The sequence below is a fragment of the Gallus gallus genome, chromosome 22 (assembly GCF_016699485.2).
Source record: "Gallus gallus isolate bGalGal1 chromosome 22, bGalGal1.mat.broiler.GRCg7b, whole genome shotgun sequence".
NCBI lineage: Eukaryota > Metazoa > Chordata > Aves > Galliformes > Phasianidae > Gallus > Gallus gallus.
Window position 1 is genome coordinate 1,213,994 of NC_052553.1, and position 17,091 is coordinate 1,231,084.

A 17,091-nucleotide genomic window follows, 5' to 3' on the forward strand; every position below is an offset into this window, starting at 1 on the left:
TTTTTTAATCATGGATAAGTAATGGATGGAGCATCCCAGCATCCCAGCTGGACTCCAGCAAGCTGTGGGGACGTGCACATTTTTTTTCCCATTTTCCCCCCTTTTTCCCCATTTTTCCCCCCTTTTCCCCATTTTGTCCCACTTTCCTCATCTTCCCCCATTTTCTCCCATCTTCTCCCATTTTCCCCCATCTTCTCCCATTTTTTCCTATTGTTTCCCCATTTCCCCTATTTTTTCCACCATTTCTTCCCTTTCTTTTCCCCATTTTCCCTATTTTCCCCCATTTCCCCCCCCTCCCTCCCCCATTTTCTCCCCCTTTTTTTTCCTTTTGCAGAGGCTCTGCCGGAGCAGCTGCACTCTCTCCACCACAACTCTTGTGCCATCTGCCGACTGAAGGCTGCCTGTAACGCTCAGCACTGTTCGCACCCAGCACTGCCTCCTGCAGCTCCCGTGCCTCCTTCCCTCCTTGCATTGCATTGCATTGCATTGCAAGCGTCCTCAGGAACTGGGCTTAACCACAGCAAAAGCAAAGATGAGACAGCCCTGTTCCCTGCTCATCTCCCAAGTACTGAAAATGGCATTTTTGGAGGGGGGAGTTTGAATTCCTTCCATCCAGCAGGACACCGAGTTATTCATGCCAGCACCAAAACCTCCCATTTAAATATAACTCTCTGCTCAGAGAGGGGCAGCGCGCTGCTATCCGTCATCAACCAGTGCTTTTATCTCCTGAGTGCGGCGCAGTGATTCCCAAACCCCGCAGCCTCATTCCCTATGGGGATAGGAGCACCGTGAGGGGGGCGGGGGGGAGGGAGGGGGGGGATTTTTGCTCTCCTTTCACTTCGCTGCTCAGTGTTGAGCTCTTGCAGGGCTGGAGCTGCATCTCTCCCGCGGCCAAGCAGAGGGCACTGCTGCCCAAAAGTTCGGGCAACGCTGCACCACGGCTCTGGGAACTCATCCGTCTGTGTAATCGCGCTGATTTCAACAGGTTTCCCCCCCCCCCCTCCCCAAAATCCAGAAGGAATAGATAAAGGGTGGTGATGAGAAGCAGCCCCGCAGCCCCTGAGCGATGGCCCCGTGGAGCAGCAGTGAAGCTCTGGTTTGGCTCAGCAGGTGAAGAGTTGGCTAAAATGGATGGAGGGGAAGGAGATAAAGAGAGGGCATTCAGCCCTGCCCCCCTCCTGCCCACATTTCACCACCCGGCGCTGCCCAGCTGTGGTTTCAGCCCACAGAAACCCTTCTGCGGTTTCATCCCCACATTGCTCTGAACACAGACCCTCCTGCCTCATTCAGGGCCACATTTCCAGAGCCTCAGATGCTCCGGCAGCACAACAGCACCTCGATGAGCCCGATGGTAACACCAGAAAGCAGAAACCACATGAGTGACCTCCATAGGAACCCAGTTTAGATGAGCCAGAAGGATCCTCCTCCTGCATTCGCTTAACCCAGTTAAAGCAAGAGGCAATATCAATATCCCTGGGTGGATGCAATAAAATTAGCCCATTCAGCATGGAATGGGATGAGGAGCGGGAATCCTGCCCTGCAATAAGCCCCATTTTCCTTTCTTCTCCCCCAGCCCAGCAGCCCTGAGAGCACACCCAGCCAAGCACCATCAATCTCCATGGGATGCCATCGTTAGGGGTGGATAAAGACACTCACCCCAATTCCTTCCTGCTCGTCTCACTCTCAGCCAAGCATTTTACCTTGGCGCCGGCTGCCTCCTGCCATCAACAAGGCAAGGTGTAATGTTACTGCCTGTTTGCTCTGCCTGTTGATGTTCCTCGGGTCCCATTTAGACGTGGCAATGAGTGCAGCGGGGCTGAGGTTCCTTGGGTTAAAGGGGATGGGGCAGCAGCAAACCTGGTCTGTGGGTACCATGGGTAGGACAATCCGGGGATGTCCCCAGCAAGAGGAGCTTCAATTAGTTTAAATGGTCTAGAGGGGTTGTAGGCACGGGTTGGTGGTTGGACTGGATGATCTTAGTGGTCTTTCTAACCTGAGTGATTCTGTGATTCTATGAAATGGGCTGCAACATTTGGGATGCAGGCAAACAGAAAAAGAGGGGAAAGTACTTCTGGGTATTTCCCAGTGCTTATCACTATCAAATCTTCACAAGAAGGTGAGCCCCAATAGATCCAGTCCGAACCTTTCCATTGCACTGGGAAATAGAGCAGTGGTGGGGCTGTCCCACAGTGATGGATGCATGCGAAGCTCTGAATGAGGGATGGAGCAAACCTATGTGTTACACAGAGCTGAGGACAAACCCGTGGCACCTCTCTCTCCTCAACCCACTACAGTTATTTTCCATCATATTCCATCCCGGCATTGGGGCTGTTCTTTGTTCAGCCCCTCCAAACAGTCGGGTTTGGGTGTGGGAGATACCGGCCCAACCCAGCCACCCGCTCTGTCAGGGCTATCAGCAAACACCAGCCCCAGGAATTTTAATTGAAAGAGTCGGACGCCCAGATAAGGCCCAGCATCACCCCACTGCCACATGGGATAGGGTTTGGCCTCGCTCCTTGCGATGGGGCTGCTCGTGTTGTACCCATTGCAGGGCTGCCAGCCCAGTCCCATTGGGGCAGCACTGGAATGGACTGGGAGGCACTGGGGCTGTGCATGGGAATTTGGCAGTGGTTGAGGCTCACACAGCATCCCCCTCCCTTCACCACCAGCAGGACGGAGGTGGTCTGCGCCCCGCCGCCTTATCAGCCCTTATCTCCCCGAGCCTCTCGCTAATGTGACCTTAATGGAGCTCAAATCGCCTCAATTTGTTTTATTGCAACTCTGCCCCCTCCTCGCTTCCCCTTGTTTTGGAAATACAGACGGAAAGAGGCTGGCTGCTTCCCTTTCCACCCAGCTGAGGCGGGGGGGGGGGTGTAAAAAGGGGCTATAGAGGGGCCCAGCTTGGGGTAGATCATCCTGACCCCCCTCCCAAGGGTTCGACCCGCCCTCCCTTAATTCCCCCCCCCCCCCCCCCCCCCCCCCCCCCCTCCCGCCTCGGGACCCCCAGGTAGATCCGCAGCAACAGGCAGGCAGAGGCAGGGAGCTCACACCGATCCCCCCCCGGAGGATGCTGCCCACCCCTTTCTCCGTCGAGGATATCCTCAGCCTGGAGCAGAGCAGCGCTCCCGGAGCCCCCGGGGTCCGCCGCAGCCCTTCCGTGGAGGAGGAACCGCCGTCGGGTGAGTGGGAGCCGCGGGACCCCCGAACCCCCCCGGACCGCCGGAACGGACAAACTGAGGGCAGCGGAACCTCAGCCCCGACGAAGCGGCACCGCTCGGTGCAGTCGGTGGGAGATAACGGCGTTTTCTGCCTTTCTCCTTCCCCCCCCCCCCCCCCCCCCCCGATCTTTGTTTCTCTTCCTTTTTACCTTCTTTTTTCCCCCCCTTTTTTCTTCCTTTCTCCCTCTTTTTTTTTCCCCCCCTCCCCCTTTTTACTTTTTTCTCCCTTTATTCCCCCTTTGGTTTTATTTCGGGTTTTCTTTCAGGGCTTTTTCTCACCTGGCGCACCCCAGCCCACACACCACCCGCACGAGGAAGGGGCACACAGCAGCCCCATCTCATCCCTTTCCCTTTGGGGTTGAGGGGGGAGAGGGGAGACGTAAGCACCCTTTTCTCGCCTCTCCCTGTCCCGTTCCCCCACTGCAGTGTCGCCCCCGGACCCCCCCATGCCCTGACCTACCCGAACCCCCCGGATGGGCAGCGCCGGGGCTGATCCTGCCTAACAATCGCAATTCGGAACGGTTCGGGCTGACACAACGCTTTATTTCGATGCGCTCTAAATTGTCCCCGAGGGGAGAAAGGGAAAACCGCACTAAGGGACACCCCCTCCCTCCCCCTCCGTCCTGTGCTGTTCGGAGGCGACTGAGAGATCCGGGGGAACATCGGATGGGGACCCCCGTTCCCTTCTGGCTAAATCGGGCAAGGATTCCTTTGCTCGTGTTTCCCTAAAGCCCGGCGGCTGCGGAGTGGAATTAACGGGAAAACCATTAAGAGCGGATCTCGAGCACTGGGAGGCACTGGGATACGGCAGCAGAGAGATGGGAAGGGTGGGAACATCCAGGGGAGGGCTTCGGACCTTCCAGCACCCCATTTATCCATAGCCCCCCCAAATCTCCCAAAACCATAATACAGTGTCCAAGGGATCTGAGCACATCTTGCCAGCAGTGAGAAATCAGTGCACAGCAATCGCAGAGCAGCAAAATAATAACAATAATAACAACAGCAATAATAATACCGATAAAACCACCTAACTTGCACCTCCTTTTAGATCTTTGAGGTTTTCTTCCTTCATTCCCAGCCCCTTCTTTTTGCTTAAATTCGGAGAGCCACGGGGTTGGGGTGTTGGATGTGAAGGCTGTGTGTGGGTAATTCCATCCCTGTGAGTGTTTCCATCCCTGTGGGTGCTTCCATGCCCATGGATAAGACGTGGGAAAGAGGATTTGAGGTTTGGGGTGCATTGTCCTACAGCAAACCCATGTCCTCTGTGCCTCTTTGGGCTGTGGCTGCCATGGGTGCAGCACCCATGGGTAAGAAAGACAGAAGTGAGGCATTACCCAAAATTCATGCAACAGATCCCAGAAATAAAGGATTTTTCTCTTGAATTTCCACTAAACATCACAGGAAGAATTCATTTGAGTTATCCCAAGGGGCCCCATTCCCAATTTAACTCCCTCTTTGGAAACTCAGAGGCAGCAGGACTAGGTCGGGGTCTCACCGTGCTTCGGGTTTTTTGGGGCCCCTTTCCCGATTTATTTCCTCATTGGCAGCAGGACCATGCTGAGGTCTCACTTGGCTTCGGGCTTTTCCCTCCTGCAGGACAATGTCTGCTCTCCCAGCCCTTGCAGGCAGACCAGCAGCAAACTGACCCCTGCCACCACCCCAAGCAACCGCAGCGGCGCAAACCCCGCGTTTTGTTCTCCCAAACTCAGGTGTTGGAGTTGGAGCGGCGATTCAAGCAGCAGAAATACCTCTCTGCACTGGAAAGGGAACACCTGGCCAACGTGCTCCAGCTCACCTCCACCCAGGTGAAAATCTGGTTCCAGAACCGGCGCTACAAATGCAAGAGGCAGAGGCAGGATAGATCCCTGGAGATGGCCACCTACCCACTGCCACCACGTAGAGTGGCTGTTCCGGTGCTGGTCAGAGATGGCAAGCCTTGCTTTGAGGGGTCCCAACCCCACCTGGCTCCTTATGGGATCACCGTCAGCCCCTACTCCTATAGCACCTACTACAGTGCCTACGGGGTGAGCTATGGGGTGGGATATACTGGGGTGCTCACACCATGAGCTTGGGCTCAGCACCAGTTGAGATGTGGCCCAGGAAAGGGATGGGGGCATCCGGAGTCGTAATGGACAGCAGGTGGTGCGTCCAACCTCACCAACCAGCCCAAGGAAAGGGACTTCTGGTGCTGCGGATTTGGGGACCTCAGTGCAGGGGCATTTATTTATTTGGGCACAAACATGGAGTCCATCCCATCTCACCCCATAGGGATGGTCCTGTGGGATGCATAGGGATGGGATGCTGCTCTTCTTCCTAAGGAAACAGGGTCTGTGCACACCACTGCGCCTTTGCTTTTCCATGAACACTCTATTTAAGGCTTTGAGTTCCTCTCATCTTTTGGGATATTCATATTTCTTAATGACTTAAAAGCACAGGTGTTCGTTTCTGTCTTGGTTATTGTTATTATTTGCAATTAAAAAAAAATAAGGTGGGAATAAGTGTTTTCCCTCTCTCACCTTTCCCCCTTCAGTATTTTAACCTCTCCATCCACAGTTTGCATCAGATCTAAAGCAAAGAAGTGAGGGTGCTGAGCCAACAGGGGCCCAAACCCATCAGCACCAAATGCTTTGCTGGACCAAAGGACCATATATGTACATTTCTATGTACGTCTCTCTTTACATATATTTAAGCCTGGGAAGGGGACTTATGAAGTCTTAAGATGTCATTTATAGTCCTGCATATGTTTGGAGTGGTTTTCCCAAAGCTTGAGGTCAGGAGATGCTTAAAATCCCGGTGTTTGTGGGATTGTTCTGTTGGGTACATCCAACATTGCTTTGAATGTCTCCTGTTTCTTGCCCAAATTAGAAACTGCCCGTTGCAAAATGAGGCAGACCTCTCCCACAAAACCCAAATCAGCCGAAACGTAATGCAATAAATGGCCATGAGGGGGGTCCCTGTAGCTGTAAACCCCAAACCTCTGTTTCTGGATGAGTGTTATGGGTTATTCTGCAGTCAGCACTGAAAGGAAAAGAGGACTGAGTCGTGCATTGAGGACAGACCTATGAACAGAAGGGTTGGGCACATGGACATCTCCAACATCACCAGGATTTACGGTCCAGCTGCAGGAAAATGCAATGAGCATCACTGGAATGAAAGGAATCACTGGAAAGTGGGATATTGCCCAACTTTTGGGTGGCTCACAGGTTTTGTTCGTGTGTTTGTGCAAGAGCCCAAAATGAAGAGATGCATATTCTGCAATATCACACCATCCTGTCATAGAACATCCCAAGTTGGAAGGGACCCATGCAGCTCATTGCGTCCAACTCCCCACTTCACACATGGCCACCCATCAACAGAATGCAATATAATAATACGTAACATCATGACACAATATTCTGCAGACCTACTGAGCTTTTATTCTTGAGCTTTTTGCTGTTTGTTTGTTTAATTATTATGATCATTACCATCGTTATATTTATTTCGCATCAGCATTGCTCTGCAACTCATGGTCCACACCCATGAGGAGTCAGCCTGGGGTTTTGGGTTAATTTATCCACCCAGAAGCATTTGATCTTTCTGTTGCATCTCCACTTTGCAAAGCTGATTAAAATACACTGTTTGCCCCTTTTTTCCCCAAAGGGTTTTGAAGAAAACTCTCAAAATATAGCATCAGAATTCCCCATTGAGGTCTAAGGGATTGCCCTGGATATAAATCACATCCAGAAGTGGAGCACGCGGAGCATCATCCCACTGGGATTGGGGTGGGGATGCAAAAGGTGCTCTGCTCACCCACAGCACCCATCCAAGGCAGCACCATCATATCCTAACAACCCTATTTTGACGCCTCGAAGCCCCGCTTTCACCCCAAAAAGATGAACTCCCTTTGGGCATCTTGCTCTTAGAATTAAGAGGAGAAAAAAAAAGCCATGGGGTTATCCCAACAGAGTTCAATGGGGATGGGCGTCCCGAGCAAGGCAGCAGAAGGGATTTGCTGTGCTTGAGCAGAAATCCTGCAGAGCTGGGACACCAGCAAAGGGCGTAGACACGTCCCAGTCTCCAATCAGGCCCTGGAGGTTTGGCCATGGGCCCAATAAATGCTGCGCTGGAGGGTGGGGAGGCACTGAGCCCGCGGGCAGCAGGAGCAGGAGGAGGAGGAGGAAGAGGAGGAGGAGAAGAGGAGGAGGAGGATGAGCACCGGGGTGCTGAGCCCTGGGGGGCACAAAGCCTCCAGCAGCCCCCAGCAGACCTCATCCAGACCTCGGACGTCCTTCCTCATCCAGGACATCCTATGGGATGGGGTGGAGAGGGGAACACGGATGGAGCAAGGTGGAATACCAGAGGATGGGGAGCAGCAGGACGGCCCTGGAGTATCCCCAGCACAGCCCCACGATGCAAATCCAGGTAAGAGGGGGTGTTGTGGGGTGTCCACCCTTAGGGCAGGATGAGGGTTCAGCTTTGAATTCCTCCGACCTAAATAACCCCATGCGTATCCAAGTTACCCAGGCTTCAACATTGAGAGCAACAGCAACTGCATGCAAAGCTTTCTGCAGGCACTTCAGATAACTCAAAGCACAGGCGCTGCCCGCAACTTTGGTTGATAAAAAGCCCAGAGGATTCATTTCTGCAATAGCAAGCTTAAGATTCCCTTTAATGCAAATGCAACCATTGGTGCAGATGTTGGGTGGTGCTGCTGCAGCTGTACTTGCCATGCACTGATTGCAGTGCTCTGCTACTCTTGCTGCTTGCTTTCCTGCATGCTCAGCCCCAGTTGCAATGCTCGGCTCCTGTCTGTTGCATTGCAGACTATGTGTACATGCTGGTTCTCAGCTCCAGTTGCAATGCTCTGCTCCTTTCTGCTGCATTGCACACACTGTGCATTATGCATATCAGCCTTACTCCTATAGAAACAATCCCAGCAGCACCTCCTTTTAGCATGCAGTGGCTAAATTTGCAGAAGTAGGGTGCTGCAAATTGCATGCAATTGCATGAAAACTCAGATGCAATGCAGCTTTCAGCTGTGCAATGGGAGCAGGAGCCCAGCTGGGCTGCAACATCCAAAAAGGAAAGCTGAGCTTGCAAAAACAGACCTTGCCAGGGGAATTCGGGCTTTCTTTGTCACTTCTATTAAAAGAAGCTCCTACAAAAAGTGAGTTCTGAAACATCCTCCCAGATGGCTATTAAGAAAAATCATTAAAAGCCATCGGAAATCTCCCAGAATGCAGCTTGGGGATTTCAGTGGGGCTGGAATTCAGCCCTTTGTGTTTCCATCTCGAGTGTTACGTTCACTTAATAAGAAGATATGCTCAGAAGTGACAAGAGGGGAAAAAAAAGTTGGCTGCAGTCCACTGGGAGGAAAAGAACTGCGGTGTAAATAAAGGGCTGGAGAGGTTTGCACGGCTACAGGTGATGCTGTATAAATCCCAATGGCACGTTGTATGCAGCAGCAGTGCCTCAAGATGTCACCAGCAGTGCAAAATGGCCCTTTTGGGGGTTGCTTTTTCCTTGTAGGAGCTGAGAGAGGGGGTATTTGGGAGAAAATAGCTCCCTTGGATGAGATTAATTCCAACAGGAGGAGAGTTCACTGTGTTAACTTGGAGGATCTCCAGGGCAGTGGGGATGTTTTGCTCTATGGGAAGGGATAGGAAAGAAACAAATGTGGGGAAATCAGAGATTTGGGTGATAGAAAAATGAGAAAACAAGTGATTTGGGCAATGAAAACAGTGGAAATAAGCGATGTGGGTGATGAAAAGCAAGGAGAAAATGTGATTTGTGAATATTTTGCTCTATGGAAGGTAATGGAAAAGGAGAAAAGTGAGGAACTCAGTGATGGATAAATGACAGAACAAGTGGTTTGGGTGATGAAAATGGAAGAATAGAATGATTTGGGTGATTGAAAGCAAGGAGATGAGGGGTTTGGGCAACTAGAAAGCAAGGAGGGAAGTGGCTCATGAATGCTTCACTCTATGGGGAGGGGTAAGAAAGAAAGAAGTGAGGAAATAGGCGGTCTGGGCAATGAAAATATTGAGGGAAGGAGCAATTTGGGTGATGGAAACCCAACGAATCCAGCGGTTGGAGCATTTCCCAGTGGGTGATGCTCAGCCCTCTCCCCTTACAGATGCTGAGACCCCCCCATGCGGCCATGACCCCCCCCAGAAGGTGCTGCCCAGACCCCCCCGGCCAGCAAAGCGCTCGCGGGCAGCCTTCACCCACAGCCAAGTGTTGGAGTTGGAGAGGAACTTCAGCCGCCAGAAGTACCTATCAGCCCCCGAGCGTGCCCACCTGGCCCAGAACCTGCAGCTGAGCGAGACACAGGTGAAGATCTGGTTCCAGAACCGCCGCTACAAGACCAAAAGGAGAGCAGGGAGCTCTGGGCTGGAGGTCGGAACCGCTCACAAAACATCCATTCTGCCCCCAGTCCCACTGCTGGCCCTGCATGGGGCTGCTCGCTGTCTGCCCTGCCTCTGTTACTGGAGCCCTGCTGCGTGGTGAGCTCCGTGCGTGGTGTGTTTTCCCCTCGCATGGTGTTCCCCCCCCCCACCCCCAACCCATGCCATACAATTCAGAGATGCGCCATCAGGTTCAAGTGATGCTCCGTGTCCCCTAGTGCAGTGCCAGCCTCTGTCATCGCGAGGGTTTTAGCCAAAGAATCAGAAATGAGCAACAATTAAAAACCCAAATGATTATTATTACTATTACTATTGCTATTATTATTATTACTATTATTAATAATAAACACCCAAAGCTTTCACAAGGCTCGATCTGCAGCAAAGAACCCCAAGCGATGCTCAGCACCCTCTCACTGCATCGCCATCCTTTCTCACTGCCAGGTTTAAGCCAGAGAGACAAAAAGCCCTATAAACTAAACGTCCCCAAAGCTTTTAACAGCACCTGCAGTGATCCAACATGGCACGATTTTGGGGGCAGGAAGCAAGAAATGGTGTGTGCCTGTAAAAAACAATTCCCCATCCATCCCTCTGTAAGCACTGCATATCCCCCCCAATCCTTTGCCCCCCACCACCAATTGGGTGAGGCACAACAGCTCGCCCCATGCACCAACTGTTCCACTATGTGAATTTTAGTTGTTATTAAAAAATATATACATATAGCAAAAAAATCTGCATTTCCACCTCCCATCCATCAATTGCATATTTTCTCCAAGGTTTCCACGTGTGTTGGGTTCAGGGGGCATTCAGCCCTACCTTGCTGCGAGCAGCAAAGCCCCTCAGGTTCCCAATGGGCACAGAGCTGCTGCTGGGGCTGCCCAATGCCATTGGTGCCATTGCAGAGTGGGAATCTGTGCCAACAGGCGCCGGGAATGGGGACAATAGCGCAGTGACAGACGGGTTTTGCATATCCGGGTGCTGGAATGCTCACATGCAATCTGGTTAAAATAGCAACAGCTCAAAGAGTTCAACTTCTACAAACCTGCCAGGGCCAAGGCTGCAGGGTGGCGATTCTGCTTGCAAAGCTCGTGCACGGACGTAGCAAATACGGAGCTATGGGGTAGGAGGATGGGGCAGGGAATGTGCAAAGCAAACCTTTGCGGTGGATACTCAGTTGCCAACGCCGTAAAAGCTGTTGGCTCTGTTTGGAGGACAGCGGTCTGAACTATCCCAAAGTCACTCCCATCTGCAGATAACACTTTCTCCCAGCTCCTGCTCTCGGGCTGTGTTGCAATGTGACTCCTGCACAGCCCTGCTCTTATCCACTTTGCTTGGAACAAGGGAGTCCTTGTGCTCCTCGAGGGGAGGACATCCTGCCTAATCCACCCTGGGATGCTGCTGAATGCTGGGACACGATGCTTGCACCCATAGAAAGAATGGGATGGGGTTGACACAGCAAAAAAAAATCTACTATTGTGTTGGGAGGGACCAAATTAACCCCATTTGTCATAGATGGGAAAATTAGATTTCAACTCAACTTCTTGAATGGTTCTTTGGGAAAAACTTTGTCCTTTTTGTGCCATAGCTTTTTTTTTCCACTCATGGTTTCAGCCCCTTAAAACATCCCTTTGTTGCTTAAACACCCAAATGCTCCATACTTAACTTTGCCGATATAAAGCCCAGTGCAAATCATTGCTATTTTCTGTACATATTTTTTTGATACTGTTTTATCCAATGTGTGTTGTCCTCTGGAATAAAGAGCTCAGAACCTTTGTTAAGAACAAGCTGCCTCAGTCGGTTCCTTGCTCTGGATTTGGGTTTTTTTCACTAGTTCCTATTTCTGCCATGAAATCACCACTATCTTCTCAAAAAAATATATATCTATGGTGAATATTGCACCAATGTCACCATCAGCAAATCACTGCTCATCACCGTTCCCAGCACCAAGCACTGCTGCATCACTCATCCATTATCCCATTAACTGCCATCCATCTGATGAGCATGATACAAGCGACCATTCCCCCAAAAGGGAGAGTGAAACATGTTCTTACCACCCCCAATCTGCCTGCAATCCCGCAGTTTAATCTCAGTCACTATGGCCTCCAAATTTTGGTCCTAAAGCACTGCCCAGAGCATTGCTCCCAGGTTTGTTTTCTGCCCTAAAAGCCCAAAGCAATGCCAGGGAGATGCTCAAGTCTTGCAGTTGGGCCTTCTCCTTTCTTAGAACAAAGACAAACTATAGGAATCATAGAATCATTAAGGTTGGAAAAGACCACTAAGGTCATCAACTCCAACCATCAGCCCACCCCCTCCATGCCCATAGAACCATAGGACTGTTAAGGTTGGAAAAGACCTCTAAGATCATCCTCAAGCCCAAGCGCAACCCACTCCCACCATGCCCACTAACCACATCCCCAAGTGCCACATCTCCACATTTTCTGAACACCTCCATGGACAGTGACTCCCTGTACCTCCCCTGCCACAGCTTAAGGCCATTACCCTTCATCTTATAGGGCTGTAATCTTTCGATGACCAAATAACCCAAGAGTGTCCAAGCACCAACCCCAAGGGGAACACCATGGCAGGTTTCCTGCTGATAGCCAGCCCCTTGATTCATAGGGGAAAGAAAAATCCCACCCAACCAATGGAGGCACGGAGTTTTAATCAGCCCTAACAAAACAGAACCCCTGTTTGTGCGTGGCCAGAAACAGAAAGCATCGTTTAACATCTGTCAATGAGCATCACGCTCCGCCGAGAACGTATCCGTCAAGATTAAACACTGCCTAATGCTGACAACTCAGTTGTGCCAAATCATTTATTAAAGCTTACCAAAAAAAAAAAAAGAAAACAACCTGGAAAAAAAAAAAAAAAAGAGGGCTGCCTTTGGATAATGTAACTGTTGACTAACATTTGCATGCAATAAACCACATACTTGGCAAGAACGCATGGGATTGAGGCCAACGAAAATCTTCGTCTTGACCTATGCAACATTTGCAAAGCAGAGCAGTGGGAATGGGTTTGCTGCAAGGAGCTGTGAGCAGATGCAGAATGCAACGACAGCCAAAGCGGTGTCAGAGCAGCATTTCCCCAGTTTTGGTATCCAGATATGAGGAAGGTGCTTTGGAGGGGAAAACAGCAAATCTTTTGGGGAGTGTGGATGTTCCCCAAGGGGACAGGTGAGCAAATCCACAAAGCACCGGGATTTAGAGCTCTTCAAAACCCTTGAGGATATTCAATATTTACTATTCTTATGCTGGATGCTCTTGTCATCCAAGGAAACACTTAATCTCCTTCTAATCCCACTCTGCAGTAAGGATATCTTGCGGCGGGCACCAGGCAGCCCACGCTAAGAGCTGCCCCAAGGCAGCCACCCCAGGCCATGCCATCACTGCCACCACAACTTGGATGTGTTGGTTCTGCCTGCCCTGGGGAAATGAGAACTGCTAATCAGTGCAACATGTGAGTTTTGGCTGTAGCAATGGGATTTCAGCTTGCCCAGGGGGATGGTCCATGCATGGCCTATGTGTGGTCCATGCACCTAGCAGGGATCCAGGTGAGTGATGGAGGCATAGGGAGAAGTTGAGCAGATTTTCACCACAGTGATTAACTGAGAAGGAGAGAAAATGAAAGCAAATGGGTTTTTTTCTACTTTTTTAGAGTCCTTTGAGGTGTGGCAGAACACAGCTCTCCAGATTGGCTCCCATGGCATTCCTTCATTGTCTTCCACAAAAAGGCATCCGAGGTGCATTCCTCCTCTTTCTTCTGTTATGGACTGAACATAAATGGGTTACATTTGGGTTGAAAAACTCCAGATTTGGAGGAAAAGTGAAAGGAAAAAGGGTTTCAGAGCCATGCACTTGGAGCCTGAGCTCTGGGTTTGTTGTGTTATCCCAAGAAGAAGAAAGTGGGGGCTAAGGGGACACCACATCAGTTCACTATGGCCCCATCGTGGGCCCCCAAACTACAATAGCACCCCAAATCCCTCAGCGGGCATCTAGGCACTTCATCCAAAAACATATTCCAAAGCCATCATGTTGTCTCTATATGTAGAAATCGCAGCCTAACAGCAAGGAGAGGTGATAAGAATCGGGGGGGGTGATGCTCATGCTGCTGCAGTGGCTGCTTTGGCTCAGTTCTATTCCCACTTTTTCCTTTTCCATTGCCATGATCTGGGTTTCAAAGAGCCAGCACCACACACGGGCTCCCCACCAACTCCCTGTGCTCAGAGATTTTTGCAGCAAGCAGCTTTGAGGAAAAGCAGATTATTTCTCAGCATCCCACTGCTCCAGGCAGTGCAACCTCTGAGGGCTCAGTCAGCCCATTTTCCCTGGGAATGAGCTCAAAGCATGGCTAGAAGCAAGGAAACACACTGCTCTGGAGTTTCCCGTGGTACTTTCCCACCCATTGGCAGGGTCAACACAAAGGGGTCCTCCTCGTGCCGTGGCGGAAAGCAGAGGGATTAGGGCAAGTCTCTCTGCAAACAGAGCCTGGGTGGGGGCAGCCAGGGCTGCAGGGTGCTGCGTTGGAGATTTGTGGGGTTTGCACAGGGCAGAACTGCTCTCAGGTCCACCCAGCACAGCTTCCTCTGCGGGAGGATGTCCGAAAGCTTTGCAAACACCGTGGTGCCAGCAACAGGTTTTGCAATCAGATGTGTTTTCTAACCATTGGGTCTGAAGCGAGCAGAGCATGGGCTCCATTAATGCCAACCAGGTGTTATTAATCCCATATCTGGCTGCTGGGTATTGGCATATATGAGAAACATAGAATCATAAAGGTTGGACAAGACCACTAAGGTCATCATCTCCAACCATCAAGCCATCTCCATAGCATCACAGAGTCATTAAGGTTGGAAAAGACCTCCAAGGTCACCAAGTCCAACCCCAACCCATCCCACCATGCCCACTGACCATGTCCCTCAGTGACACATCTTCACAGTTCTTGAGCAGCTCCAGGGACAATGACTCCATCACTTCCCTGAGCAGCCTGTTGTAAATCATTGCCACTCTTTCAGAGAAGAAATTTCCCCTAATATCCAATCTAAACCTTCCCTGGCACAACATAGAGCCATTACCTCTTGTCCCATGACTAATGATGCTGATGATGACATGGTATCACTGATGATGCAAGTATAAACAGGTACCAAATCCAGCACAATTCAGATAGTTTCCCACCTCAATCCAAGACCAGTCACTCAATAAGCTTAATTATACAAGGAGCTGACAATGGTCACCATTGCAGCCAACAGCAATGCTTCTCAGACCCAGAGCTGAAGCCTAAAGCCACAACCTCATCCCCCATCAGCACAGGCAATGGGGAAACATGGCTTTTTTTTTCCTTTTTTTTTACATGTAATTAATAGGAAAAAAAAAATGAGAATTGATGGTTGGACTCAATGATCTTAGTGGTCTTTTCCAATCTTAGTGATTCTGTGATTCTAACTTTAGGGCAACAATTCTGGAGCAGGAGCTGGGGAGCCTTTGTGATGCCTTTGGAAGACGCAGCTCAACCCAATGTGCTTTAGTGCACATGGGCCATGGTGGTCACTGCAGACCTCCATCTTCTGGGGAGTTCAGTTTCCTACAGGCAAAAACCAAAACAAAAACAAAAAACAAAAAACAAACAAACAAACAAACAAAAAAACCCCACAACCAAACCAGATTTTGCTGTGCAAATTGTAACACATCCAAAAGAAAATGGGAAAAACCTGAATTCCTGCCCTCCATCAGAACGACTCATGTTTGGAGTCTCTCTCCATCGGTAAGAGAAGCAAAGTGAGGATGCTGCCCTGGGAGGGCACATGGATGGTGGATGACCTGCCAAAATTGGTCAGTTTTGGGGGCTGAAATTAATTCTCACCTCCATATCCACCTGCAACCAGGGCTCAGCAGTGCTCTACAACAGCTTTACACCTGTTGAGCCCGGAGGAAAACACTTTCAAATGGATCCCCTGGCTTTGAAAGGAGTTAAGTCTGGCGGATAAATACAAATGTTCTTATTCCTTTTGTGCACAGAGCAAGATAGCAGGGCAAGGTGTGGCCGGAAAACCTTTCACTCCGTGTGCTGCATCTTGTCATCCAAGGTAAACACGCAGCTTAATGAGATTTCAAGAGGGAAAAGGTGAGATATTTGCCTTTATGTTCATTACCCTTTAGAGCAGGAACAATATTTGATGAGAAACAAAGGATCGGGCAAAGGAGATGATAATCGCACGCGGTGAACAAACACAGCCTAGATCCTGGATTAATCAAATGACTTCAGTGGGAACCCCAAAGGCTTTGGTGGTGCACCACGGCACAAAGCACTGCAGCCAATGGGGACATGGCCATGGCCATCGCCACCATCCAATGTATCACAGCTGATATATTTTGTGTTGCTCTCCTCTTCTGCTTATCTCACATATCTACGCACCCCCAGAAAAGCCATTCGTTTGGACGTTCATAGAAGGCAGACTGCATAAGAGGAAGGGATTTATTTACTGGTGTCCACTCAGTGCTTCCATACAATGAAAGAATGGAGCAAAGCAGATATCCACCATCCTACAGCTCCTTGCTGCAGGAAATCCTACAAGTTTAAGGGCTTCTAGCAGCCTACCGGATAAATAACACGTATTGCAAAAATACCCTCAGAGGATATTTACACAATAATCTGTACTGGTTCCAAAGAAACCATTAGTGTCAATTAGAGAAACAAATCCTCTCTGGAACATGCAACTTTTCACGGAAAAAGAAAAGCTTTGTCTCATTAATGACCTATCATGCTTTCAGCCGTGCTGGAGCACTCTGGGGTTGAAGACAGACTTCCTCCATGTATGGGAGAAGATGCAGTAGCAGCTGCAAGGGGAAACTTAGGCCTGTTACCAGCTTTCATAGCATCCCCCCCACCTTCCTAAATACATGTGTGTATATATATTATGTTTTTTCCAGCATCCATCAACTCAAACTCAACATCCACCATCACCAGCCCTTCAAAACCCAACCCTCACCTCTCAGCACTGCACTACGCATGGCAAAAGGGGATTCAGTATTGACCCTACAACACAGATAGAAACACAGAGCAGCCCAAAACATCTTACTGGGCTTCAATAGCACTTTATCTTTTGATCTTGTCTCACGAGCACATCTCCACCCTGGGACACTGATGGGCAGCTGGAACCTCCTTTATTTGCACTGAAGATTAAAAAATGAAAATGCAAGCTGCCCTCCCGTGTCTGAAAAACAGCAGCCAATGCCAAACCCGTGGTTCAAAGTCACAGTGAGATCCTTACAGCCCTACATCAGCATCTTCAGGAGAGGCATAGACATGGCAATGAGTCATGGAAACTGCACCAAAGGATTAATTCATCGTCTTCATTTTCTTGAGGGAAGGAATTACACATTGCTTCAACCCAGCAGCACACGCAGTGCCTCTGCCCCATCTGTTTTCCTTGCATGTGGGAAAAGCCACTCTGCTTTGATGCCCAGCAGCCAGAATGGGCATCTTCGCTCTGCAAA

At 50.1% G+C, this 17,091-nt stretch overlaps 2 protein-coding genes across 2 annotated transcripts; both read left to right on the top strand.

The window, feature by feature from the left end:
- The first annotated feature begins 3,036 nt into the window (after window positions 1–3,036).
- NKX2-6 (NK2 homeobox 6) lies at window positions 3,037–5,713 on the top strand. The gene is given in 2 exon segments (NM_205137.1): window positions 3,037–3,179; window positions 4,815–5,713. Coding segments are annotated over 2 exon segments (582 nt in total). The 5' UTR covers window positions 3,037–3,067; the 3' UTR covers window positions 5,285–5,713.
- Window positions 5,714–7,340: 1,627 nt separating this feature from the next.
- Window positions 7,341–11,385, top strand: NKX3-1 (NK3 homeobox 1). Its single transcript, XM_004947561.5, has 2 exons — window positions 7,341–7,619; window positions 9,334–11,385. Exons 1-2 carry the CDS (start codon window positions 7,406–7,408, stop codon window positions 9,705–9,707), a joined length of 588 nt encoding a protein of 195 aa, XP_004947618.1. The 5' UTR covers window positions 7,341–7,405; the 3' UTR covers window positions 9,708–11,385.
- Window positions 11,386–17,091: the final 5,706 nt, after the last annotated feature.